We start from the raw sequence: 27,232 nt of genomic DNA on the forward strand, positions 1-27,232 counted from the left end.
AGGTGGCAGGCTCAGGTCAGGGCAGGTGGCAGGCTCAGGGCAGGTGGCAGGCTCAGGGCACGTGGCAGGATCAAGTCAGAGCAGGTGGCAGGCTGAGTCAGGGCAGGTGGCAGGCTCAGGGCAGGTGGCAGGCTCAGGGCAGGTGGCAGACTGAGTCAGGAAAGGTGGCAGGCTCAGATCGTTGCAGGCCTTCAGGGCAGGTGGCAGACTGAGTCAGGGCAGGTGGCAGGCTCAGGGCAGGTGGCAGGCTCAGGTCAGGACACCTTGAAAAAGTGCTTCGGCATGAAACGTGTAGGTGCGTTCATGCAACCCATGTTTTTTGGAAGCTTGCAATAAACAGCTAATCTGCTTATTTTTGGAGTTTGCCTGGGATTTCTTCATTGTCAAGTTTGCAAGTTGCTGGCTGTGCTCTGTTTGGCACACTACTATCAGGTCAGGGTAGGTGGCAGGCTCAGGTCAGGCAAGTGGCAGTCTCAGGTCAAGGTAGGTGGCAGACTCGGGTCAGGGTAGGTGGCAGACTCGGGTAAGGGCAGGTGGCAGACTCAGGTCAGAGCAGGTGGCAGGCTCAGGTCAGGCAGGTGGCAGGCTGAGTGAGGGCACATGGCAGGCTCGGGTCGGGGCACGTAGCAGGGTCAGGGCAGGTGGCCGGCTATCAGAGCAGGTGGCAGGCTGAGTCAGGGCAGGTGGCAGGATCAGGTCAGGGCAAGTGGCAGGCTCTGGACAGATTGCAGGCTGAGTCAGGGCAGGTGGCAGACTCAGGTCAGGGCAGGTGGCAGGCTCAGGGTAGGTGGCAGACTCGGATCAGGGCAGGTGGCAGGCTCAGGTCAGAGCAGGTGGCAGGCTCAGGTCAGGGCAGGTGGCAGGCTCTGGTCAGGGCAAGTGCCAGACTCAGGTCAGGGCAGGTGGCAGACTCAGGTCAGGGCAGGTGGCAGACTCATGTCAGGGTAGGTGGCAGACATGGGTGAGGGCAGGTGGCAGACTCAGGTCAGGGCAGGTGGCAGACTAAGTCAGGGCAGGTGGCAGACTCAGGTCAGGGCAGGTGGCAGACTCGGGTGAGGGCAGGTGGCAGACTCAGGTCAGGGCAGGTGGCAGACTCAGGTCAGGGCAGGTGGCAGACTCAGGTCAGGGCAGGTGGCAGGCTCAGGTTAGGGCAGGTGGCAAGCTGGACAACGGTGAAAACAGGCCGGGGTCAGGGCTGGTGGAAAGCAACAACTCACTGAGTCAGAAAATCGGGCAGCAGGCAAATCAGACAAATAGTAATATGCTCTGATAGCGAGGCTGGATGCAAGTGCAAAAGCCATTTGATCTGGCAGCCAGGAAGTGGAAGTGACAATATTAACAGGAAAAGAGTTAAACTGAAACTATTTTGATCTATGACAGAATTGAGTGTTCTTACTCCTATCATTCCTAAAAGATTGTTTTAAGTCTTTTGGGTGAGAATAAAAGATTAGATCTATGGCACACAAGCAAGCTTGAATGTAATTGACAAGCTTAATTTGTAGCAGGTGGTAATGAAATATTTCATTAAAAAAATCTAATTATTTTGGTAATTAGGTACATAACACAGTAATCCCCACAAAACAAGTGCATGCCTAATTATTTGCCCTTGATGTTTGCTTCTCTCTAATATTCAAGGCATGATCACAGCTAAACCCACTTGTTAGTGACAATCTTACAGATGGCCATGTTAAGGCGATGTTTTACTAGACAGAACGCAATGTGACAACTCCTGTCTTCAACATCAAGGAAATCCTGGCACTCGGAGTATTCTGTTTATCAGGGAATGCAAATGACCATTTATGTTGACCGGTAGGAGCAGAATTTGTCAGGGGCCACTCCTGGCATTCCCTGGTCCATATTGTATCGAGCTAGACAGAAGTGCTGCAATTCTGAGGCCAAACAATTGGCCCGCGTATATCAAAGCAACAATCTGATTGAAATGAATGGGTTTCTTATACATTTAGTGCAGTTATTGTACCCCAGATTTGCAACACTTTTGCCTTGATACATACAGTAGACTCCAATGTATCTAGCACTTTCTAACCTATGCATCAATGGACAGAATAGTTTGTTAAACCACACTACATCCTTTTTGTGCTCCATGCTTCATTGTACGGTGCGTACCTGGCTTGTTGTTGATAGTTCAGAAATCTAGTGCAGGTACTATCGCTAAAAAAAACAGGTTTTCACCACCACCGAGCTGACAGATATTTTAACGGAGGAAAAAGAATGCAAAAGTTGCTCACAGAAGTGTGTGCGTGTATGATGCATATACTGTGAGTGAAGTTATTCCCCCAAATACTACAACATGCAGTATACCAGCATCATTCAGAATATCCAAGAGCTTCAGAAGCAATGGTGGCACAGTATGTCACAGCATATTACACCAGAGAGAACAATGAAGTACACTTCACTCGTACAGTACATCCCATAAAAAAAGTTGGGTCATTTAACTCCCCCCAAATCACAAGCTTACTGGGGCAAAGTTCGGGTAAAGTGCTTTGATACATTGATGATAAGAGTCACATCAGGGTCACGCTCTTTCTGACAATGTTGCTCCAAAATTGCATTGATGTGTTAGCCACTTGCTACTCTTGTTAAGAGAGTATCATGGAGAGTCGGTTTGAGCAATAGACGTGTTAGCCATAGCAAATAATAAATATAATATCCAAAGAAATCACAGATTCTATTCATTCCAAAAATTAAATCTGCATGTTTCTCTGTTAGTTGATAAGTAGTTAGTGAGCAGAATGAAAATGTTGGCGGTCTACAGTTAGTTCTTCAGAATAAATTAAATTTATGTCAAAACAGAACAAAAACAGTGTTTCTGCTTCCAAAGTTCCCTATGTTATTTATGGAAACAAATCCATTGAGCAGTTTTTTTTTAAATTATATTAGTTTATTTTGTCAGTTAGCACTAACATAGTCCACTGATTGTCTCATTAAACTGCCATACAGTATGCAGACACTTGTAACGTTTATATCGGGTGCATAAATAGGCTTCATGGTAAGAGTGCAGGTGTTGTTTTGCAAATTTAGTGAAAATCATATTGTTATGTTTCTAAAAAGAATTTGGCAAAGCGGGAGTTTGGAGCAACATATATGTACATGGTTAACAAGATTTATGATCTAGCACCTTCATTGAAAAGCAGTATCCCATGTTTCAAAGCGTTTGAGATGTGTAATCTGACGTGTACAGGATTTGCAGAGGTACACTGAGCTTTTTACAGATCCAGCAAGCCTTGGGTTTCCAAGTCTTTATAACCCTTATTGACTAATGCTATAAAACCGCGTCCAGAGCAAGAAGACAACTCATGTTCTGAGTTGTCTCTCGGTGCGAGAAAGTGTTTTACGGCAGAAGACTACTTGGTAAATATGCCCCATTACTGCAGGTCTTACAAAAATGATGTGTGCGACCATAGCATTCGTATTTAAAATGATAGAGATTATGATTAATTGAATCTAACCTTTCTCAAATACATTCACAGCTACTTAACGGCCGGCCCCCACAAACCACCACCGTCAACACCACCATCCATTGCTGGCTACTGCAAAACATGGTGTTTGTACTGCAGTCTCATAGTGCAAACAAAAGAAAAGGACTGAACAATACAGTATGCTCTTCTAGTAAAAGCTGGTACCTGAGGGGTCTGCATTAAATCCCCTTTTAAGGTTTCTAACAGTATATGTTCCCAATTCTCATGCTTATTTTTTTACTCTCGATCAAAATTAAAGCTTGACAGCTCCTCAGAGTTGCTGGAGAACTGGAATAGATCAACATGGCCATTAGTGAGCCAAATAGGTGATTTAGAATAGAAATTCTAGGATGTTCTTAATACCCTTATGGATTCCAAAAGTTGAAGTTTCCAAGCAACAATGTCTACTGAATAGTAAATGATCAGGAATCTTTCCATAAACATGTGTTAAGGTAATGTCCAAGTATGAAAAAAATGTCTGGGGAACTTAGTCACCTGGGTGTCTAATAATTTAGCCTCTGGCGCCTGAAGCTCTTCTGTATATGGACGCGCAGGGAGGACTGTCATCGCTGAGACTGGCAACAACGCTCCCTATCATGTTTGCCAGTGTGACTGCAAAGCAGGAAAGGGTGCGCTGTTAATGGCCGTGGCTGTTACTGACAACTCGGTCAGCGTTTTGACACTTTGTCTGGGGTGATGGAGGGAGGAGAGCTTGTTAATGAGAGCAGGAAGGAGTGAGGTGCAAGTGGTAAGGGAGGGAGCGGGGCAGAGCACTCCGGGATTTTGCCCACCCCTGCTATCAATTAGGTCAGCATGTCAGAGAGAGTAGGGAGGAGTTGTGACAATGTGGGGGGAGTGAGTGTGTATGTATGTCAGTATATATATATATATATATATATATATATATATATATTATATATAATATATATATATATATTATATATATATATATAATATATATATATATATATATATATATATATATATATATATATATATGTGTCACGGATACACGCTGAAACACACACTGACATACAGAGCCGGTGACAGCAGGAACAGCCTCTTATCCCCACTCTCAAAAAAGCTTTGTCTCCCACAAATGCTGACTGGCTTATCACTTTTTATTTTCAAATTTTTGTCCATTCCTTCATGGAAATGTGTAAGAGAGAAAATAATTCTGTACCGACAGGATTTCCCCTTTAACATGGCACAGTTAAAACTACACAGCCTATTTCCCAATGATCAATGTAATTGGCATGGTGGGACAGTGCCGACTTACTAAGAGCCACAGAATAAGTGGGGCGATAGCACTGATAGTCTCGTTATCTCGTATTGCAAGAGCTCCTCTCACATTCTTGTCATAAAAGATATATGCTCCATTCTTTTGAAATGCCACAAAGTTTGTGAAGAACGACGTTAAGTTTGACAAAGTCTGGGTTTTTCGCCCGTCTTTGTGTTGTCAAAAATGGAGGCAGGAAGATAAATTGTTTATCATTGTTTTTAATAAACTGTCTCGAATTTGTACCTCCAGGTATAACATCTGTTCGTATAATTCATTTAAAAAAATACAAAATATGTAGGAGTGTTAAAACCCTTGTAAATCATCATTGTCAGTGTTACTGCTAACTAGAGGCAATCTGTAGGTGCACTGTATATAAACCATATCTGTCCTCTTGTATGCCAGAGGAAGAGTTACTTTTCTAGTAGTTTATTAACTTTATAGACAATCCTACTTCACCACATCAATTGGAGTTGTTAGAAGTTGAATGCACTTAGCCTTCTAACATATTCAGTACTATTTTTAATTGTTGAATAGCTCTCAAATATAATCCCGAGAAGACCGTGTGTATTTAGCACGGCATGCTGATTTTATTATAGGACGGATGACAACATACAATATACTGGACATTGAATTTTACTAAACGAAAACAGAGGAGGAGGTTTGCTCTGGGTAAGGTTGCGATGTGTGGCTCCTGATAACATGGAGATATCTATCCAAATAAGGTTTTCAAGTGTGATAAGGCTGTTGTAAAGGGCAGAATTGTCTCTCTATATACTCAAATGGAAACTGGAGCCAGTTCAGTCTATTCAAATAGCCATCACACATTTTTAGAATGTGTCTTGGATTACATCTTCTTAGCACAGGTGTGACAGTGGCAGCTCTCTAGCACAGGATAAACTGCAATGCTGATACCCCTTTCCCACCATTACCTACAGCACCCAGAAGCTGCAGCACTAGCATGGCCTCTTTCTAACTCAGCCCTGATGATTACAATCTAGACCCCCAGGGCAATTAAGAATAGGGTGACATGACTGGAGATCATTTTATGAGGATAGGGTTAATGGGTTATTGGTGAATTAGGAAAGGCAAGTGAGGTGTTGGGGGGTGGGTGTTCAGGGATTTAGAAGAGGATCAGGTGTAGCACGTAACTGACCCAGAAGCTGGGAAGTTCCCACCCGGATCGGGTGGGGTATGATTTATTTGGGTTGCATGTGTAGGATATATTGTTTGTCACGGCTATTGGTGGTGTGCTTGAGCAGATTGCTCCTGAGCTAAATACACCATGAATTTGTGGGGGGGGGGGTTATATGGTAGGGGAGATGGTGGAAGGCCCTGGCTAGGGCAGTGGGCCTGTTATGTCTGTCTAGTGTTCTTGGTTGGTCACAAAGAAGGTTCTACAAGGCCGGAATGGTTAGTCGGGTTAAGTGGTGGAGATGTGGTTTCAAGGGTACCCTGGTGGTAGGACAATTGATCAGGCATTATTTGGTGGTGTTGAACTCAAGAAAGCGGTTACCTCAATGATTTGGTGTCAGATGTATCTAGGGTTGAGGTGGGATTAAAGAAAGGGACAAGGACTGAAGCCTCTCCTGCAGTCCTTTTTTCTGTTAGGCTTGAGCCATTAACCAACCAAAAACCATATGTATTGTATATGATATTTCTCTTTGGTCTTCTCTGCTAAAATCTGGCCCATATTTGCAAAGATGGGATACATGTCATCAGTTTAAAAACAAAGCACCATGTAACCCCTTCAAAGCCAATGAGTCTCATCATCATTATTCATTGCAAAGATGGCTTTCGCGTCTTTTAAGTCCTAGTTTTTAAAAGGATGTAGCCTATATTTTTTCTTGGTATTCCAGATACTGCACATGAAATAAAAGAGCAAAGAAAGTAGAAAATGTTCTAAGTGTGAAATGCTGAAGTTATTTTGTCATCATAGTCATTAAGCACACAGAAATGCACACGGATGCATGCAAAATATTGCTTGGCTTTTATAAAAGAGGATCGCTGGCACTGAAAGGGTCAACATTTCCTTTCGCCCCGCATACAACTTATGATTTCTGCGAACAGCTTTTCTGGTGTTAGTATTTCAAGCTTTCTGTCTGCTGTGCATGTTTGCGCTGCATCTAATTAAACCAGATCTCCATCACAAACCGAGTAGAATGAGAACTCGTGTTGTAAATGTAGAAGTTGGACAAGAAAATATTTTTTTCCCAGCACAGTTTATGCAGCACCCTATATGAACGCACTACACCCAAGCTACTCAATTACCTACTGTAATATGGGTAGGCATATTTATCAAGTTAAGGTTTAGAGTCCAGATAATTCCATAGTTGCCGACAGTGGTGGATTTAGAAAACAACCGCCCTTAGGCACTAACTTGGTGCCGCGCTCCTCCCTCGTGCCGTGCTCCTTCAGCATCAAATGACACTACAATGTCACGTTGCAACAGCAATGTGATGTCAGTCTCTTGTTGCCATGATAATATGAAACCATGTGATGTCACAGCGTCATTTCACGCTGAAGGAGAAGAGCAGCCCAAAGGAGGAATCCACGGATTGGATTCTTAAAAATACAATGGCAGTTTAGGATCAACCCGTACGGATTGAAACTGGAACAATTTATCAACAGATTTTACACCGCGAGGAACAGATTTTGGCCATTCCGTCCATCCCTAGTTATTAGACCATCTCATAACTCAGAATATTGCGTTATTACGTTGAATATCTTAGATTACAAATAGGATTGGAAGTGACAATGCAGCCCCAGCAATTCTGAAGGGAGGCAGTCCAATTTACAACATATACAGTAGCCTTTCCTGGTTCACTCCAGCTCGCACACATACTGTATGCAATAACCCCTGCTACAGCTATATAATCTCTCTGTCTAGTTCTATCTCGATCTGTATCTGCCTGACTCTCTCACCCTGTGTGTGTGTGTTCTGCAGTAGTGCAAGAATTTTTGGGTTAGGGGTTACTGTACATCCAAAATCCATAACATACATACATATGTAGCCCCCTTTCACTATGCCTAAAGGAAACTATGCGGGTCTCTATACCTGATGCTCACATGAGGTTTAAGCCTCTGCCACTGGGAGCCTGGGGTAAGCTCTTTCTCCTTAGTGCAGCGCCTCCACCTATGAGGGATCCCAGCGGTGGGATAACCCCTCACTGGGACTAATACGGTAATAAATAATACACTTGCAGGTATACAACAACGGTTTACTGACACACTCATATACAGTAACAATAATAATGCAATACCCACACACAACACCCCGATGTGGCTTCCCCCAAAGTATGAGTTAGCGCTACCCGTGTGGATTTTTGGTGCATGTTATAGCTCCCTGGGGACTCCTGTACCCAGGGACCGCCGATGAACCCAAGGGATCAGTCAGGTCCCACATTGTGGGGCTTCCAACAATTCCCTCACGCCTTAGGGTCCTGATCCGCCTTATGAGGTGCGAGCTCCAGCTGGAGAGTCTCACACAATGCCTATAGGGCCCTGGTAGGTCCCAGGCTGCAGGGCACTGCGTGGCCATCCGGTCACCGGTACAACAGCACTACTAGGTTGCTACTGGGAAGTGTCCCTATCTGGGGCCTTGCCTACAACACTTTACTAGTGGTGACTCAAGGCCTAGCTGGGGCCTACGGGGCAACACTAGGTCTAGTCCAGGGGAGCACTTCTCCCTGGACACTACCTGCTCCATTGACTCCCTCCGTCCGACTGGCGTGGTTCGTTTGTGCGCCAATCTATATCCTGCTGCTCCTCTTCTGCTTCAGTCCTATGGGCTGGGATGCCCCACATAATAGGCCCTCCCCCTGAGGACTATGAGACATGTAGTCCCTTGCTCCATCTTGCATAGCCGCATAAGATGGCTGCCACACTCACTAGCTTGCTGCGCATGCACGACACTTTATACTGCGCATGCGCAAAAAACAAGATGGCCACAGCACTGACTGCACCTGCACTGCCTAACCAAGATGTTCGCCCCCTGAACACCGATGCAGCACGTAGCTCCTGTGGCTCCGATCCCACCTGCCGCACCAGAGGTAATAGGGGCTCGGCTACGCATACATACATTGGTATCATGTAAAAATGTGTAAACCCAGGCCGCACCCTTATTTCCAGCTCCCATGTATATCTGTGTTTCTGTTTTCAGGTGCATTTTAAGGAGCCCCAACCCTCTCTAATAGCGTCTGTGATCAGATGCATTGTAAGGAGCCCCAACCCTCTCTAATAGCACGTCAGATATCAGATGCATTGTAAGGAACCCCGACCCTCTCTAATAGCGCGTCTGATATCAGATGCATTGTAAGGAACGCAAACCCTCTCTAATAGTGCGTCTGAGATCAGATGCATTGTAAGGAACCCCAACCCTCTCTAATAGCACGTCAGATATCAGATGCATTGTAAGGAACCCCGACCCTCTCTAATAGCGCGTCTGATATCAGATGCAGTGTAAGGAACGCAAACCCTCTCTAATAGTGCGTCTGAGATCAGATGCATTGTAAGGAACCCCAACCCTCTCTAATGGCACATCTTATAGCTTATTCCCTGACCTGCTGTCTCTTTAAGTTTCCATCAAACCTCTTAGATTGTAAGCTCTTCGGGGCAGGGATTTCCTTTCCTATTGTCTGATTTTGCTGCACTTATTGTATTATTATAATTTCCTGTACTGTATTCTTTGTGAAGCGCCGAGTACACTTTTGGCACTATATAAATAAAGAGAAACTCTGTGCAGATGTAGATACAGTGCTGGGAATAATCCCTATTCAATCTTGGCTCCTATGTCTGTCTTACTCACAAGAGATAAGAATTTTTCAGGCAGTGTAGATCAATGGACAGATGAAAAAGTAACCAGTGGCCTCCGTTATTCAGGGAATACACCTCAGCAAAAGAGGGAGAAAAACGCACATAGCACAGATCTGGCAGAAAAGCTTCATTTATCGATACATCTTAAAAAATGCACACTTACAGTGTATACATGTTAAAACAGCATTGAAGCTATAAAAGCTTGGTGATATAGCCTGGATGAAAGCCCACACCGTCTCTCACCACACCGCCTCCATCTGGAGCTCCGATTCAATCACCCAATCCTATTACCGCTTGCAGGAGACGCTGCTCCACTTCTGGTCGCGGGGTGATGTTGTCACTTCCGACCGCGATGTCTCAATCGGCACAGGGTGTAAGGTGTAGAGCACAGGGACTCCTTCCTCCACAGCTCTACCCGTTTCGCCTGTTGATTGGGTCGGCTTCCTCAGGAGTGTACCTGCCCCTATCCCATATCTTGTGTATATATACTAAATCTATACTAAATTTATTACACAATTAATCAATTAAACACTTACAATAAAAAAGCCTGATCTAAATCATTTGGTTGGAAGATGGATATATGATCACAAAACATCGGACAAAGGAGGCAGCAATACAAGGACTATATGTCACACATAGTTATACAGAAGTACCAATTAAGGAATAATAATACTTCCACAGATATAGTAACATTGAAAATATGTTTGAAGCCAATTACGAGTAATGGCCACAATTCTTAGGGGGTTAATACTAAGAAATTCACTAAACGTAACACTAAACTCCTCATCTCTAAACATCATAATATATGAATGCAATCTACAAAAAATGGACTGTGATATAATTAAACTAACGATATCAGCCCATAAATTTATGGCTAAAGAAAGTCACAGGTAACAAATGGGCCTCTCCCTGTCAGCTCATTTTAAGTGTCAATATTACATCTTCCTCCGCCAGTGGCATGATAACTCACAGAAATACCCTGTAACCCCTTCACTGCCAGGGGGGCTTGCAAAATATGTTGTAAGGCGGCAGGCTCCTCCGACAGCAAAGGAGGTGAGAGTAAGCATTCTTATTGATTATTATGGGCAATAGATACACATTGAAATTGGGGGCATATCAAGCCATTGGGCTAGATGAATCAAAGCAAAGATAAATGAGCATCGCTGCTTTCCAGTTGGAGTTTCCAGCTGGCAGCTCATTTACCTGGTTTGACTTCCTCTTTGAGTTTGGACACTATTTGTTATTACTATACTGTATACAGTAGGTCTTGTCACACTATCTTATATAGTCCAGCGGTTCTCCTGGCTATCAGTACAGTATTATTGTGTTGTTTCACTCAGAGGCTGCTGCTATCTTAATGATAGTGTCTTACTGCAAGTGTATGAGACAGTATTAGGTTTACTCAGACTACTCGAGAGTTTATACTACAGTTGTTTATGCTAGTCTGTTCTCATACCAATCAGTACAGCATCACAATGTCGTTTCTCTCAGCCTGCTGTTTTTTCTAAATGGTGGAGTGTTTTACTGCAAGTATATGAGACAGTGTCAGGTTTGTTTAAAATACCAGTGTTCATACTACAGTTGTCTATGTTAGTCTGTTTTCATACCAATAGGGTCATACTAATGCAATATCATTGTGGTAATTCTTCATGAGTGAACTTCATCCAGTAGCTATAGTATTTATACTACATTTTTTTGACTGCCTGTTCTTAGAGAGATATTGTCAGACACAATTGGTGTGTTTAGTACCTTACTGTGGGATATCTATTAATAGACATTATCCCTTTTTGTATTTATAATGTTTGGCTTATGCTATTAGGAAATACCTGTTTGTGACAGGGGTAAGGGAAGTACCTGGATCGGTTTGATCTAAGGGAACGGTCCAGAAGAAGAGGCTAGGTGCCCCGAAACATTCGTTGCCCCCCTTATTCCCCTGTTATCCCCTTCCCCTTTTCTTTCCCTTGTCTATCCTTACTGTGTTTCCCTTTCCCCATTTAGGGGACATGGATATGCAATATTGTTGTCTGTCTTGTACAAATCTTTATATATCAGTAAATATTATATTTTGACATACTCCATCTCCACGATTGCCTTGATACAGTACATACAGATGTAGCTAACCTTACTGTCAAGTGCTGCTGCCACCTACGGTCATGACACTGAAGGATTAATACAGCGGGGGGTCCCATTCAGAAGCATGGACCCCCGCAGCCACGGTCTCTGGTGCCGCAGACTTTTGCTTCTTCGACTGTGGAATCTTGCTACTGTACATCTGTAGTCCCCCAATCTGGAAATCTACCCCACACTTCACTGTACCCTTTCCTAATGGTACGCAAACATTTTAACTTATCATTGTATCAGGAATATTTAGAGCGGTCCATCTATTATATTGTTGCATTCTCTAATTTAAACCTTAAAATTAAACCAAGAACATAGTCGCTACGTCATCATTTAATCGCTCATTTTTGTAGGGGTGCTCATGGTCTTACAGGCCGAGGAACAGAATTGGAGGACTTCCTCCTCTCCTCACCAGTGATGGGCTGATCACGAGTGGTGGAGGAGCCGTGGCACCCTGGGGCCATGACCCCTCCGGCACTCAAAGTGTTAAGCCATAGAAGGTTGCAAATGACTGGCAATTCATCTTTCTATATTCCCTTCCCCTGTACTTTGGTGAAAAGCCTTAACCTTAACTTCTGTGAAAGATGCAATTGTCAACTTGAAATGCATGTAATTTAACAGGGTATAATTTTGAGCTTGCGTTTTGAAAACAAACCAAATGTATACATAAAAAAAAAAAAAGCCAACTATTTGACAGTCGAGCACAGCAAAAGCTTTTTAGACTTTCCAGCGGAGGCAAAAATTCAATAATTATTTCTTCTTTCAACAGCTGGGTTAACAACTTTGGACATGACGGCCTCGGGCTTCTCCTGGATCTTCTGGAAAAGCTACTGGACAAGAAACAGTAAGAACCGAATAATCATTTCCATGAACAATCTGGGGTTTCTTAGACACAACCTTAAGTTCATCTTGTTTTTCTACCCAAGGCAGGAAAGTATTGACAAGAAGAATCAGCATAAACTCATCCAGTGCCTCAAAGCGTTTATGAACAATAAGGTACGTGGGAAATGTACAATAGAAATATGTCAACCGATGGCTTTCTTTTGTTTTTCAACAGCGCTTGCCGGCTTTTCCTTCTTTCACGCTGAATTAATCTAGGAGTAGGAATGCTAAAGCTGTAGATGCAGGGTTCGTGATAAGTGAATGTAGCCTTCGTGTTTATATGCAAAGAAAAGAACAGGCGTGAAGTTTACCCCTTTGCAGCTAGAGCCATCTGGCAATCGTTACAATTAGACCATGGATGGCCAACTCAGTCCTCAAGGACCAGCAACAGGTGTTCAGGATTTCCCTGCTTCAGCACAGGTGGCTCAATCAGTGGCTCAGTCTTTGAGCCACTTGTGCTGAAGCAGGGATATCCTGAAAACCTGACCGGTTGGTGGCCCTTGGGAATGGGAGTTGGCCACCCCTGCACTATACTAAATATACATCTATGGAAGGGAGCACACCTGCTGCTAAGTGTGATTGGCAGTACCAGTATACTGTATATAATAGGCAGAATAGTAAAGAAAAGCTACAGGTGTAGCAGACTTTGTATAACCCCAGTTAACATGGAATAACTATAAATATCGCGCGCGTTATCATCGTTAATGCGGTACACGTTGCGGTAATAGCTTTGCGTTACCTGGAGTCATTACATCTGAAGAAGAGTCTCCAACAAGCGTGTCACGGTAGCTTGTGACAGGCTGTAATTTACACCAAAACTATATATAAATATATATATATATACCTGGGTTTGAACTGGGACGAGGCTTAAGATATAATAAAGTGATTTTATTCCTTAGGATAGGTGAACACAGCAGATATGTACAAATAACAACAAAATATAGACACTTACTTAAAGATTATGACAAGAAAGCCATCAGGATTACAGACTGGGCACTTCTCCCATATTTCAGTTGACATCACAGCAAAACAGGCAGGTCATACAGCAATACCTGCATCATTCCAAGACCTTGCATAAAAGACACAGGCCTGATGACATGCAGACATGAAGAACAATGATGAAAATTTGCTTGAAGAACAATGGGTAAAAGGTGGTTCTGACTTATATATCATTTTAACCCCCTCTTTCCCAGATACGGCGCCGTGACGTCTAGCAAAAGTCCCTTTGAAGCTTTTGAAGCTGACTTGGGCTTCCAGGGTCCAGTGTGAAAAGTTACACTTACTCTGGTTAATTCCTTTTGGTCGTTGGGCCAAGCATAAGCAATTAGCAACTTAGCCTTTGATGACCAGGCTTGTAAATTCTAGCCTTTCCTGCTCATCACAACAGGGGTTCCTCAGAACTCAACCAAAATTTCATATTTACTGCAAATCATTGCCGAACTTCCGTTCCGTAATACACACAGTCAGGTGAGATATATTAATACAGTCCGTCACACCTGACGCTCGCAGAGAGACCAAACATTACAGTGTAATATGAAAATTAATAGAGATATTAATATCTGGCATTTAGCAGCAGTTACATATACAGTGTTTAGACTCCCAAAGATATGCTAAATCCCACGAATACAAATATGTAATTCTTATCATTTTCAGCCAAGGTCATCTCATAGTATTCTTATATTTAATAAGGTTACTCCTTTTGATTCCCTTCTTGGGTAGCTCCACCCCTAGCCCCATCAATAAAACCTTTTGAAGTAGGCTTGTAGCTTCTCGCATAACCAACTAGGGCAGTTACCTGTTGGCTGCTTCCTGGGTCTTGCATAGCAATTAGGTAATCACTCTCTGTTGATATACACTTCCAGTGAGGAATCTTACATATCAAACGTGAATAGACCCATTTGGTCCTGGTACGCATTACAAAGGCAGGCAGAGGTTATTAGCATTTGGCCTGTACATTGTAAGACTGCAGAAAGGCATTTTATCAAAAATATATGTTCCTCTTATGACAAAGTTATATTTTTAATACGTGGGTACTTGGGGGGTTCCCCTGAGGCTGCACCCCAAGACTCGGGGGCTAGCTGCTAACAGGTATTAACATACTGTGCACTAAAAACCCTTCTGCTTTTCACATTCAACTTCAATTAACCCTTTGAAGTCCAGATTTCCTGAAAAGACATAATACAGTGGAATTTTCTTAAACTGTAGCTCATTAACCCCTTAAGTCCCAGTGGGTGGGTTATGCAGACCCTGACCCAGCAACAATACATTTACACAGGGGAAGAAGCATTTTCATGTTATTTAACAAGGGTTAAGTCACAGTTCTGGGCCTCAGCCCAGTTAACCCCTTGTCTCCCTGGCGAGGTTAGAGGGGGCTCTTGGGGGGTAACCCCGTTAATCCCGGGCCAAACCCTCACTATCGTCACACCTCTCCGGCTCAATGGGGCCCTGGTGCCCCAGTCGCCTCCCCCAGGCACTGGGGTACCACTGGCGCCCTTGACGCCCTCAATACTTCCTGAGGGATTGGCCTGGCAAAATTGTCCTCCGGCATTGACCTTGTTGTCCTGGCCGCAGTGGATAGTAAAGTCCAGGTCCTGCGGCGCCGGGCTCCACTGTGGCCCCCGGGCCTTCGCCTTTGCCTCCCTCTGCCCCCCACCCAGTGTCTGGCGAACCAAATACATAGTGAAGCGGCCCCTGTGCAGATCAGGCTGCACATTGCCCAGAGACTGGCATGTCTCTGCACCAACAGGAGACCAGCTATCCAGCACAGACCGTCGCTTTCCTGTCACCCAAGTCTGGGACAGGGTTATGTCACTATTCTGTAGGGACCCTACCTGCCCTGGCTCTGTGCCAACCTGTAGCTGCTCCGCTATACTCCTGACTCTCCTCCCTGGCTGCCTATCTACCCACAGCCCTTCCTTTGGGAACCCTGGGGAATCTGTCAGGGGGGTCACTCCTGGCCCGTCAGAGCAAGGGACTTTCTGCCTACCTAGCCCATCCCTAGCTTCTGCCAGCTGCCTGACACCCCACTGACTTCCTATCTTCCCCTGCTTCCCAGGGTCTCCCTGCCTAGCCTCCCCTAGGCCCAGCACCTCAGCCCCTGCTGATGACTCCTGCTGCTTACCTCCCTGCAGCCCACCTGCACTCCTCTCCTCTCTGGGCAATCCTAACCCAGACCCTGGAACTACCTGAGTGCACCTACCTCCCTGACCTTGTCTCCCCCTTACCAGGGATGAGCTCAGGGGCATCTCTCCAGATGCAACCGCCTTAGCTCTTGGCTGGCAGGTATCTCTGGGGTGGCACAAACTGGCCACTGCCCATGATACCCCCAGCCCATAGCTAGGCTGCAACAGGGGGTTGCTGATCTGAGACACCCCCTGAGGCTCTGCCAGGGCAATGGGGAAAACTGGCTGGCTCACTTGCTTCCTTCCCTCCCCGGTTACCACTAGCCCTCCTTCTCTCACTGATATCTGAGGCTGGCTACCTACCTGCAGCCTCCCCTCACTCCGCTTCTCCCTAGCTAATCCTAACCTGGATCCTAGGGACACCTGAGTGAGGCCATCTCCCTGACACTGTCTCCCCATTACCAGGGATGAGCCCAGGGTTGCTGGTGCAGATGCACCCACCTTAGCTCTTGGCTGGCAGGTAATCCGGGGGTGGTCTAACTTTGCCACAACCCCGGACACCTCCAGCCCATAGCAAGGCTGCAACAGTGGGGCTCTTAACTGAGAGTCCCCTTGCTGCTCCACCAGGGTTATGGGGACGTCTAGCTGCCCTACAAGCTGCCCGTCCTTCCCCTCCCCTGGTACCCCTATCTCCTGCCACCCCCCGGTCACCCCTATAGTATAACAACAGGGTACAGTCATAGGGAAACATAAGTCAGAGTCAGTCTGCGACTTGTTCTGGCTTACCTTGCTGATCCCCGCAGAGACCGCCGCCTTCGTTGGTCCCAATTGCAGGGGGACTGGAGCAGCCGCCGCCGGCCCCATCTAGGCTGGGCAGCACCAGTCCGCTGCCGCAACAGCGCCCGGGTTGGGTACAGGTAAAACGGTGCGGGACAAGGGTCCTAGGTCTTTGTGGAGGAACACAGCTCCATGCAAACTTGGTAAAATAACCCCCTCCCGCAAACCCTGTCCCTCCCCCCAAATAAAACTGCTGCTGGCAGGATGCCGGAGTGGCGGCGTCTTCTCTGCCGCTGCCGCTGGTTCTCCGCCGGGATCAGGTGGATGGCCGCTGCTCTCCGCCGCTGTTGCTGATGCAGCCCGTCCAGGTTCTCCAGGAGACGTCCCGAGGAGGGTTGTCGCCCCGGCTGGGCGGGAGCCATCAGAGGATGCCGCTAACTGGGTCATCTTTTCCGCAGTTCGTGAGCGTTGGCCCTGAGGGGCTTCTTCGCGGCCCTGGGTATTATTGTGGCCCATTTGTTGGCAGTGCCGCAGCAGCTGCCGGTGCTTCTCCGCCACCGGTGGACTAACCCCAGCAAGGGGCAACGGAGTCCAGTGCGGAGTTGCTGGAGCGCCGGGCTCTGGGAGGGGATAAGCGGGTCAGATCATTGCCAGCTTCAGCTGCTCGAGCCGCTCTGCCGGGGACATCTCTCCCTGCGCAAACATCAGGGCCAGCAATTCTGGGTAAAATTAACTGGCCGCCGCAACGGCCAATACCTCTCCTGGTGCAAGACTGCCGTGGTTTCCAAGACCACCCGCTCCCTCCACAAGTCTCTGCCGTCCCGGAGCTGGGTCCCTTCCCTGCTCTCCGGGTGGTGTGATGGTTACAGCAGCTGCAGCTGTGGATCTTTGCTCAGCCTGCCGGGTTTCATGCTCACCGATTGCTGTCTCTCTCTCAGCCTTGCTGGCTGCTGGTCCCACGCCGACTTGATGCACTCCTCCGGTCTCAGTGCCCGGCTCCAGTCAGACGAATGGCCGGCACTTTGGTTCTGTAGGCAATGCTTCTCACAAGTAGGGGAACAGTGAGGAGGTGCCATATCTTGTGTTATATGTTGTACACTGTGTGTTCAATATCTTTAGTCCCAGGAACTTGCAATTACCATCAAGTTCTCACTGGATCACAGTACCCCGCAGAATACTGTAATCCAGGTCCAGTTCAATCCCACCGCTGCCACCAGTTAATTACAAGCTTGTCTCGGTAGCTTGTGACAGGCTGTAATTTACACCAAAACTATATAGAAATATATATATACCTGGGTTTGAACTGGGACGAGGCTTAAGATATAATAAAGTGATTTTATTCCTTAGGATAGGTGAACACAGCAGATATGTACAAATAACAACAAAATATAGACACTTACTTAAAGATTATGACAAGAAAGCCATCAGGATTACAGACTGGGCACTTCTCCCATATTTCAGTTGACATCACAGCAAAACAGGCAGGTCATACAGCAATACCTGCATCATTCCAAGACCTTGCATAAAAGACACAGGCCTGATGACATGCAGACATGAAGAACAATGAAGAACATTTGCATGAAGAACAATGGGTAAAAGGTGGTTCTGACTTATATATCATTTTAACCCCCTCTTTCCCAGATACGGCGCCGTGACGTCTAGCAAAAGTCCATTTGAAGCTTTTGAAGCTGACTTGGGCTTCCAGGGTCCAGTGTGAAAAGTTACACTTACTCTGGTTAATTCCTTTTGGTCGTTGGGCCAAGCATAAGCAATTAGCAACTTAGCCTTTGATGACCAGGCTTGTAAATTCTAGCCTTTCCTGCTCATCACAACAGGGGTTCCTCAGAACTCAACCAAAATTTCATATTTACTGCAAATCATTGCCGAACTTCCGTTCCGTAATACACACAGTCAGGTGAGATATATTAATACAGTCCGTCACACCTGACGCACGCAGAGAGACCAAACATTACAGTGTAATATGAAAATTAATAGAGATATTAATATCTGGCATTTAGCAGCAGTTACATATACAGTGTTTAGACTCCCAAAGATATGCTAAATCCCACGAATACAAATATGTAATTCTTATCATTTTCAGCCAAGGTCATCTCATAGTATTCTTATATTTAATAAGGTTACTCCTTTTGATTCCCTTCTTGGGTAGCTCCACCCCTAGCCCCATCAATAAAACCTTTTGAAGTAGGCTTGTAGCTTCTCGCATAACCAACTAGGGCAGTTACCTGTTGGCTGCTTCCTGGGTCTTGCATAGCAATTAGGTAATCACTCTCTGTTGATATACACTTCCAGTGAGGAAGCTTGCATATCAAACGTGAATAGACCCATTTGGTCCTGGTACGCATTACAAAGGCAGGCAGAGGTTATTAGCATTTGGCCTGTACATTGTAAGACTGCAGAAAGGCATTTTATCAAAAATATATGTTCCTCTTATGACAAAGTTATATTTTTAATACGTGGGTACTTGGGGGGTTCCCCTGAGGCTGCACCCCAAGACTAAGGGGCTGGCTGCAAACAAGTATTAACATACTGTGCACTAAAAACCCTTCTGCTTTTCACATTCAACTTCAATTAACCCTTTGAAGTCCAGATTTCCTGAAAAGACATAATACAGTGGAATTTTCTTAAACTGTAGCTCATTAACCCCTTAAGTCCCAGTAGGTGGGTTATGCAGACCCTGACCCAGCAACAATACATTTACACAGGGGAAGAAGCATTTTCATGTTATTTAACAAGGGTTAAGTCACAGTTCTGGGCCTCAGCCCAGTTAACCCCTTGTTTCCCTGGCGAGGTTAGAGGGGGTTCTTGGGGGGTAACCCCGTTAATCCAGGGCCAAACCCTCACTATCGTCACAAAGCGATGCAGAGTACAGAGACAGCTAGGGGAAAGGGGGATACGGAATACACACCATGAGCAGCTTCCAAATAATAGAGAAACAGTATTCAAACAAAGTAAATCAGATACAAAAAAATCAAATCACAAAAGGGCTGTGTAGGAGACACTTTTGGTGAAAATAAAACATAGCTTTTGTTCAGCCCGTAGCTTTAAGCAATACAGTTTAAGGAAGCACATACATAAACAAACCTCCTATCCCTGTGTCAGGGCTAACTCACTTTCCCAGTCACTATCTGCAGGGCTGGGAGGATAAGCCTCTTGCCAACCTATGACCCCAAAGTCCAAAGAGGTACCTGTAAGCAGGGACTCTATATGTCAATCTCTGGGTTGTGTCCGCTGGGGGCCACCCTCTGCTGTGACCTGGATGTAGGGTGTCTGGTTTCAGGGTGTCTTGCCGGCAGCACAGTCCTTCTGTGCTCAAGACAACTGTTCCTGTGAGTCTCTTGCTGGCATGACAGTCCCTCTGTGCTCAAGAGATCTCCTGCAGTTCAAGCAGGAGGCTTTTCTACCTGTCTGATAAACAAGGTGGAGACTGGTTAATTGTCTGTAGCTGCAATTAACCAGCTCCCTGCTGGTTTCCTCAGACCATTACAGGCTTTCTATTGAAGCCCTTTTAGACAGGGGTTCTGCCCTGTCACAGGCTGTTTGCCCAAAACTTTGAGGGTCTCAACTTTTAGTTTACCCTTCAATATGCATTTTGATTTTTATTTGATTTTTTTTTAAATTTGATTTATTGCCCTTTTCCTAGTTTTCTATACAGTAATCATGACCATTACATCATTTTGGCAGTACAGGTGATTTAACTTCTTCGCTACACAGATGTTTTCCAGCCCAGAGGGGAACTAGTGATAGCTTCTAGCAGAATACAGTGTATTAATGGTCATGTAAGGATTATGCCAGGGGTTTTCAACCTTTTAAGAGAACAGGCACCCTTGGAGGATTTGTAAAATCTCGGGGCACCCTAAACTCACCCTCCTTTCACGCGTAAACCCCCACAAGAAGTCCCTTCTTACACTCTCACACTTCATGCTCCAACTTATTCTCAACAGATTCCACATTCACTCCCACATGTCACAGAGCACACTCACCTGTTTTTTTTAAAACCGCCCCCTTTTTCGCAAAGCACACTCATCACCTTTCTCTATCGCACACTCCACACACGATGGAGATCCGCCTCATGATCCGCCTTTCCTTTCTCTCCTCTGTGCCGGGCTTAGAGAGGAGAGCGAGTGAAGGTGTATCTCAGTCTCCAAACACGGCACCCTTGGGAGAGGGTCGGCGCAGATCAGGGTACCCCATCACCCTGGTTGGGAAACACTGGATTAAGAAGAACTGGGCAACTTACCAACAGTTCAAGACAACGTTTTCTAACCATTTTACAGTGTTATCATGGACAATTACAGGAAATGAAGCATTTCCAGGGCATTTATACTGTATGTGCTAGCCTTTTATTCTCGCTTTTTAATGTATTTTATTTTGAGGCCTAGGAGGGTTTTCATTATTAAAACCAAACTTTTTTTTTTTTTAAATAGGCCTATGTGGTGGGTCAAAGGGGCTTCATAAAAACAGGGGACTGTACCTTATTTGATTAAAACATAATAAATCTATGTTAATGGAACACTGGGCAGAAGATCTTTGGAGTGTATATTAGAAAGACGGAAGCTATATACTGTATGCGTCATGGCAATAGGAAGAAGAAAGAAGAATTGTGGGTTTGTAGCTACAAAATAGCAATGATACTGCAGGTGTATAAATAAAAACGTAGCAGTACTTTGTAGAGATGGAAAACTGTCTGTGTATAATGTGGATTTACCAGAACCCTATGTTCCAAACCCAAACATGAAATCAAAAAACCCTTAAGTAATTTGGGGGTTATAGCTCCAAAAATCTTATCACCAGAACCAAAACAAGTGGAAGTACCCCCCTACTTACGTTGTAATTCATAGTATATATCTATTTATGTATGTACAGTATATTTGTATTTATATTGTGCCAACAATGTACACAGTGCTTTAAAAAAATACACTAGAATATAGGGAAATTTAATACAATAAGTGTGTAAAACACACTTCATTCCCTAACTCTATTTATGCAAAATACCCAATGTATTCTATCCCAGCAGCTTCAGCGGGAATGAGGTACACTTTGTGCTGATAAAGGAGATCACCCTTGGATTAATAGCATTTCAAGTGCCCATAATGCATTGCAACACATTGCAGAGTCAGTCTCTTATACAGCTGTTTGTAATCTTGTATAGGATCATAAAAAACAAGCATAAGGGTGGCAGGAATGTAAGAATAGAACATATATGTATTTAATGAATCACATCTTTTGCGTTTGAACAGTATGGACTGCAAAGGATTCTGGGTGAAGAGAAAAGTCTGCTGCTGCTGGCACGTGCTATTGATCCGAAACAGGCCAACATGATGACTGAAATAGTAAAGATACTATCGGCCATTTGCATCGTAGGAGAGGAAAACATGTAAGTAAAAGTATTTAAATCAGGAGTGGCCAACTCCAGTCCTCAAGGGCCACCAACATTTCAGGTTTTAAGGATATCCCTGCTTCAGCACAGGTGGCTCAAAGTCAATGACTGAGCCACCTGTCCTGAAACAGGCATATACTTAAAACCTGACCTGTTGGTGGCCCTTGAGGACTGGAGTTGGCCACTCCTGATTCAGGCTAATGGTTTGCTTCGAAGTACCTCTGCTATCAAATTATTTAATAGGTTGGTGAACAGAAATGCCAATGGGGTCTCCCATGCAGGGTTTGCAGATCTCTGGCAATCCAATCAACAGTCGTCCCCCCCATTTTTTTTTTATATATATATACATCATTGGATACAGACCCCCTGCTCCCGGGATACAGACCCCTGTAGGCGGCGCTGGTAGCCACTCTGCTCGGCTAGCAGGGTTCACGTAATGGTGGTGTTTCAAAAGTCCCACACCCTGCGGGCCAATAGGAAGCTGTGATATCATCAGGTTCGGATTCATATTGACCCGAGTGATGAGGGCGCTTTAAACTTTGCCGCGATTCCAGACCCCCTCGCACCCTCCCTACGTAATTCTGTATCTCAGGACGCAGGGGGTGTCGGGAGCTGAAATTAATGGGGGTTCAGCTCCGGGGGCCCCCTGCTTCCACACTATGTTAAAATAATAATAATAAAACAAATTGCATGAATTGTGCCCTTTTAAAAGAATAAAATAATAATATGCAGGAATGGGGTGTTACCCTTATCTTCTATCTTTAAAAGCAGGAAGAAAATATCACCCTAATCAGACGTGTCAGCTCCCACTGATTTCCCGCGCGTTTTGCTAATCTTCAGTCCCCTCACTCACAGAAGTGTGAGCACATTTCCATTAACCGTTTCACTGCCAGGGTGTGTTTGCAGCACTTTGCATGTGTATCTTTATTTATATAGCGCTATCTGGGTACACAACGCTTTACAATACACGTGACTTAATACTGTAACACGATGGGAATAAGCCCTTCAGGCAAAACAACAGGAAGAGCAGTGCTGTTCTGAAGAGCTTACAATCTATGTTGCAGAGCAATGTGTAAGCAGACCTCTCTGGCAGCTAAATGGTTAAAATGCCATTTGTGGCCCAGAACCCCCGTATCATGTAGATGGCGGTCCTTGGAGGCTGACATCTCTAAAGGAAGTGGCTGTTTATCGAAGTACAGATGTACTGTAGCTGTCCCCGTTAATGCGTCAGAGTTCTCAGAAAAATTGGTTCAATGACGCCTGGCGGCGCGTCATGCCACGCACGTAAATCTCACGTTAAATGCTGCTCCTGGTTTGACGCACAACGTCAAGCGTTGGTTGCATCTCTATTACAGATGCACGACTGGTGCAAAATAAAGTGTATTACAGGAATGTTTTTAGTTGCTATTTTAAATCCGGTGCTCTGGGTTTTTTTGCACCTCTGGTGCCTCCGTTTTGCATCCAAGAGACTAAGGAAATGTCCATTGTTTTAAATACATGAAGTATTTCACATACTTCAACCCTTATTATTTTGGTGCAGTTATTTCTTAGTTTTGTAATTCTGTGTTTTTTTGTTAGTTTGGAGAAACTTCTTGAAGCCATAACCACTGCAGCAGAAATGCACGGCAAGGAACGCTTTTCTTCCATTGTGGAAGGGTTACAGAATCACGAAGCTCTCCTGTTACAGGTAGGTTTTTCATGGTGTGTCAACGTTTATGCACTACACCAAGAGCGGCCAACTCCAGTCTTCAAGGGCCACCAACAGGTCAGGGTTTCAGTATATCCCTGCTTCAGCACAGGTGGCTCAATCAGTGGTTCAGTCTGACTCAGCCACTGATTGAGCCACCTATGCCGAAGCTGGGACTGATTGAGCCAACTGTCCTAAAGCTGAGACTGATTGAGCCATTTGTGCTAAAGCTGTGATTGATTCAGCCACCTGTCCAGAAGTTGTGACTGATTGAGCCACCTGTGCTGAAGCAAGGATATTCTTAAAACCTGACCGGTTGGTGGCCCTTGAGGACTGGAGTTGGCCACCCCTGGCCACTATGATTTACTGGCGCAGTACATCACAATATACTGTACATCACAACGTATCTGTGTTACAGTGGTCAGCGGTGAAGACTGCGTCTGAGTTGTGGTCAATAAAAAGTATCACGTACCCTATCGGTAACACCAAACGTTCCTTAATTTGTTACCACAAACCATCACAATCTAAACTCATTAGCATGTAAACTCTGGTGATTTTATTCCAATTCAAGTGGAGTTCGGTTAAACAAATACTGATTCGCCCTCCTTAGTACAGGGTCATCCCCATCTTCTGCAAGAAATAATCACTTGAATGGGTTATACAGCGTTATTAAGCATGTTTACACCCTTCCACATCTCCCAGTGTTGCTCACCAAATTTCATATAGATTATAAAAGATAAGACACACGGCTAACATATACAATAAATTCCATATTTGGATTATGCATTATTTTCATGTTCAGCTTGTGTCTGCCATTGAAATGATATACATGCGTAATTAAACATTCTGATGCCAACAGCTGGATTAGCATTGGTTGGTGCGAGTACTATTTTGACTAAAATCACTATTATAAATGTACATGTGTGTAAGTACAGTATATATGTGTGTGTGTATATATATATATATATATATATATATATATATATATATATATATATATATATATATATATATATATATATGTGTGTATGTATATGTATGTATATTTATATGTATGTGTGTATATGTATATCTGTGTCTATGTATGTATGTGTGTATGTATGTATGTGTGCATGTGTGTATGTATGTGTGCATGTGTGTATGTATGTGTGCATGTGTGTATGTATGTGTGCATGCGTGTATGTATGCATGTGTGTATGTATGCATGTATGTATGCGTGTATGTATCTATGCATGCGTGTATGTATCTATGCATGCGTGTATGTATGTATGCATGCATGCGTGTATGTATGCATGCATGCATGTATGTATTGCATGCATGCATGTACACACACACACACACACACACACACACTTTTGTCTGGCCAATCACAATGCTTTATGTTTTAAAAACTTTTTAAGATTAGACATTATTTGTAAACAGTAAGGAACCATAGTAAATTATTCTGCTATTAGCTTCCCAACTGCTGTATATCTATTTTACTGTTGTAAAGTACTCCATATAACTGCCTTTCCTTTGGAAATTGGTTGTTAACACAGCTAACAACAGTACTGTTAGATTTTTACAAACGGCCACCTTTGCCTTGGGACATTAACCACTGATAATGACTGTATTCTTGAAGATTATTGCTTTTGTGTTCAAACCACTTACTGCTTGCTTTGTTTAATAGCACATGTGCTGAGTGGAAAACATTTTCAATTGTGCACATTATCTGCTGCAAAAACAGTGTACAATTATTTAACTACTTCGCTGCTCAAAGAGTGGGAAACACATGGCATCACAATGTTTTCGGGTGTCTGGGGTCTGACCAGCAATTAGGTACATTTGTTTAGATTATGATTTATTTTTTGTTGCTTGGGACAATAAAAGACAGAGAGTCTCAATACAACATTCAACGAGACAACTTATATAGTTAAATACTTATCTGTTTTTATGCTCATGAGTGAGTGTCACTTAGTTACATTTTTTGGCCTAAGCTTGAAACCCACACCAAAGTATCCCGTCTTTTTTGCAAATCGTAACACGATCTCTGTGAACATTCTCTTTACATCTCTGATATTTAAAATGACCACCTTGGTCTTAAACCATGTTATTATTCTGCTAACACAGGGCCCTAACCCCCAGATAGAAAAGAAAAACAATGGGAATAAATCTCTTACTGCAGATCATAAAAAGTCCTTCTTAACACACACAGAAGAGGAATAAGGTACAGATGTAGTGAGACTTACTGTAAGTCTGACTACATCTATACTTTATATGGACCTGGAGTGACTTACTTACATTTACTTGGAGAAGGGTAAAGGTTAGAATGATGGAATCTGAATTAAAACTAAAAATATACGTTTTTTTTTTTTTGTTTTTTTTTTAACCAAGGGGTATGGTTGTGCGGATTTAGTTGACAGGTTGAAAAATTGGTAAAAATGTTTTAAGGACATTTGGAAGGACCTTAAACTGTAAGCAGTAAGGTTACTCGCCCATCTTCAATGTTATTGCTTTGTTGTCGCTCTGCATCTTTGTGTTGCGTTTTCTCTTCATCTGGCTAAATGAAACCGTTGCTGATATCCCGCTAAACGAAACAGAAAATACTAAGGTATTAACTATAAAGAAATCCACTTTGTTCCACACCACCAAATAATAAATCATAATAAATAACAAATAACTTTATTAATAAATGGGTTACATAAAACGTATATCTCTGTATAAGGAGAACAGTGAATAAAATACACAGCGTGTAGGCGTAACTACCACCGGTGCTTCTTACTGTGACTGGCTGAAGAAGGGTAAGAAGACCATGGGGATTGGACACTAAAGTTGTTAAATGTCACAACCACATAGATAAATGTGACCCAATAGTTGTTATAGCAATAATACTGTTAATAAACGGGTCACATAACTCCCTAAATATGACCAATAAAGTCAGATGAGGGAGACTGTGCATGGAGATAAATGATGGCTGAAAGTAAGCCAAGATGAATATCAAGCCTGGATATAAATACTGTAGCACTATACTGGACTGATATGAAACTAGATATTATAATCAGCCAACCTAGAAAAAGGTCATATATGCCAGCAAACATTTGTATGTGTGTATATGTATATGTATATATATGTATATATATATATATATATATATATATTTATATATATATATATATATATATACATATATATATATATATATATATATATATATATATATATATATATATCATATTACCTGTAGTTAACAAATTGCCAATATATGAATAAACAGCATGCTGAGGATTGGTAGTCAGTCACAGTTAGTGTTGAATGTCAGAGTAACTACCCCGCTATCTGGAATAGACCACGTAGATGGTAGTACATCAAATGATCTATGCTAGTATATCGGATGAAGTATAGGCTGCAGGCTAAATTTAACAATCTAAATCTCCAAAATTACGGTGGATAGAGAACGCCTAATAATCTAAAAGCAGACCTATAATAGCGTCTGATGTCAAAATTGACGTGCCTGACGCACGTTTCCCTCCAGTTATGGAGCTTCTTCAGGGTTTTTAGCGAAGGACTCAAAATACTGACTATTTGTTGGGTGCAGTTCCCATAGTGACCGGTTAACCCCATTCATAGGTTGTACTCACGCATGTCTGTTGCCTTTATGTCGTTCATGCGCATGTCTGGCCAGATAGATAGAAATGGCAC

At 43.8% G+C, this 27,232-nt stretch overlaps 1 protein-coding gene across 6 annotated transcripts in view; it reads left to right on the forward strand.

Moving 5' to 3' along the window:
• DIAPH2 (diaphanous related formin 2) overlaps positions 1-27,232 on the forward strand; it is a 1,317,111-nt gene that overhangs the window by 353,153 nt on the left and 936,726 nt on the right. For all 6 annotated transcript variants that reach the window (XM_075572809.1, XM_075572806.1, XM_075572807.1 and 3 more), the window contains 4 exons: positions 12,458-12,532; positions 12,615-12,684; positions 21,728-21,864; positions 23,446-23,554. In XM_075572809.1, coding sequence (XP_075428924.1) covers positions 12,458-12,532; positions 12,615-12,684; positions 21,728-21,864; positions 23,446-23,554 — 391 coding nt within the window. The remainder of the gene's footprint in view (positions 1-12,457; positions 12,533-12,614; positions 12,685-21,727; positions 21,865-23,445; positions 23,555-27,232) is intronic.

This window comes from Ascaphus truei, chromosome 16 (assembly GCF_040206685.1).
Source record: "Ascaphus truei isolate aAscTru1 chromosome 16, aAscTru1.hap1, whole genome shotgun sequence".
Lineage (NCBI taxonomy): Eukaryota > Metazoa > Chordata > Amphibia > Anura > Ascaphidae > Ascaphus > Ascaphus truei.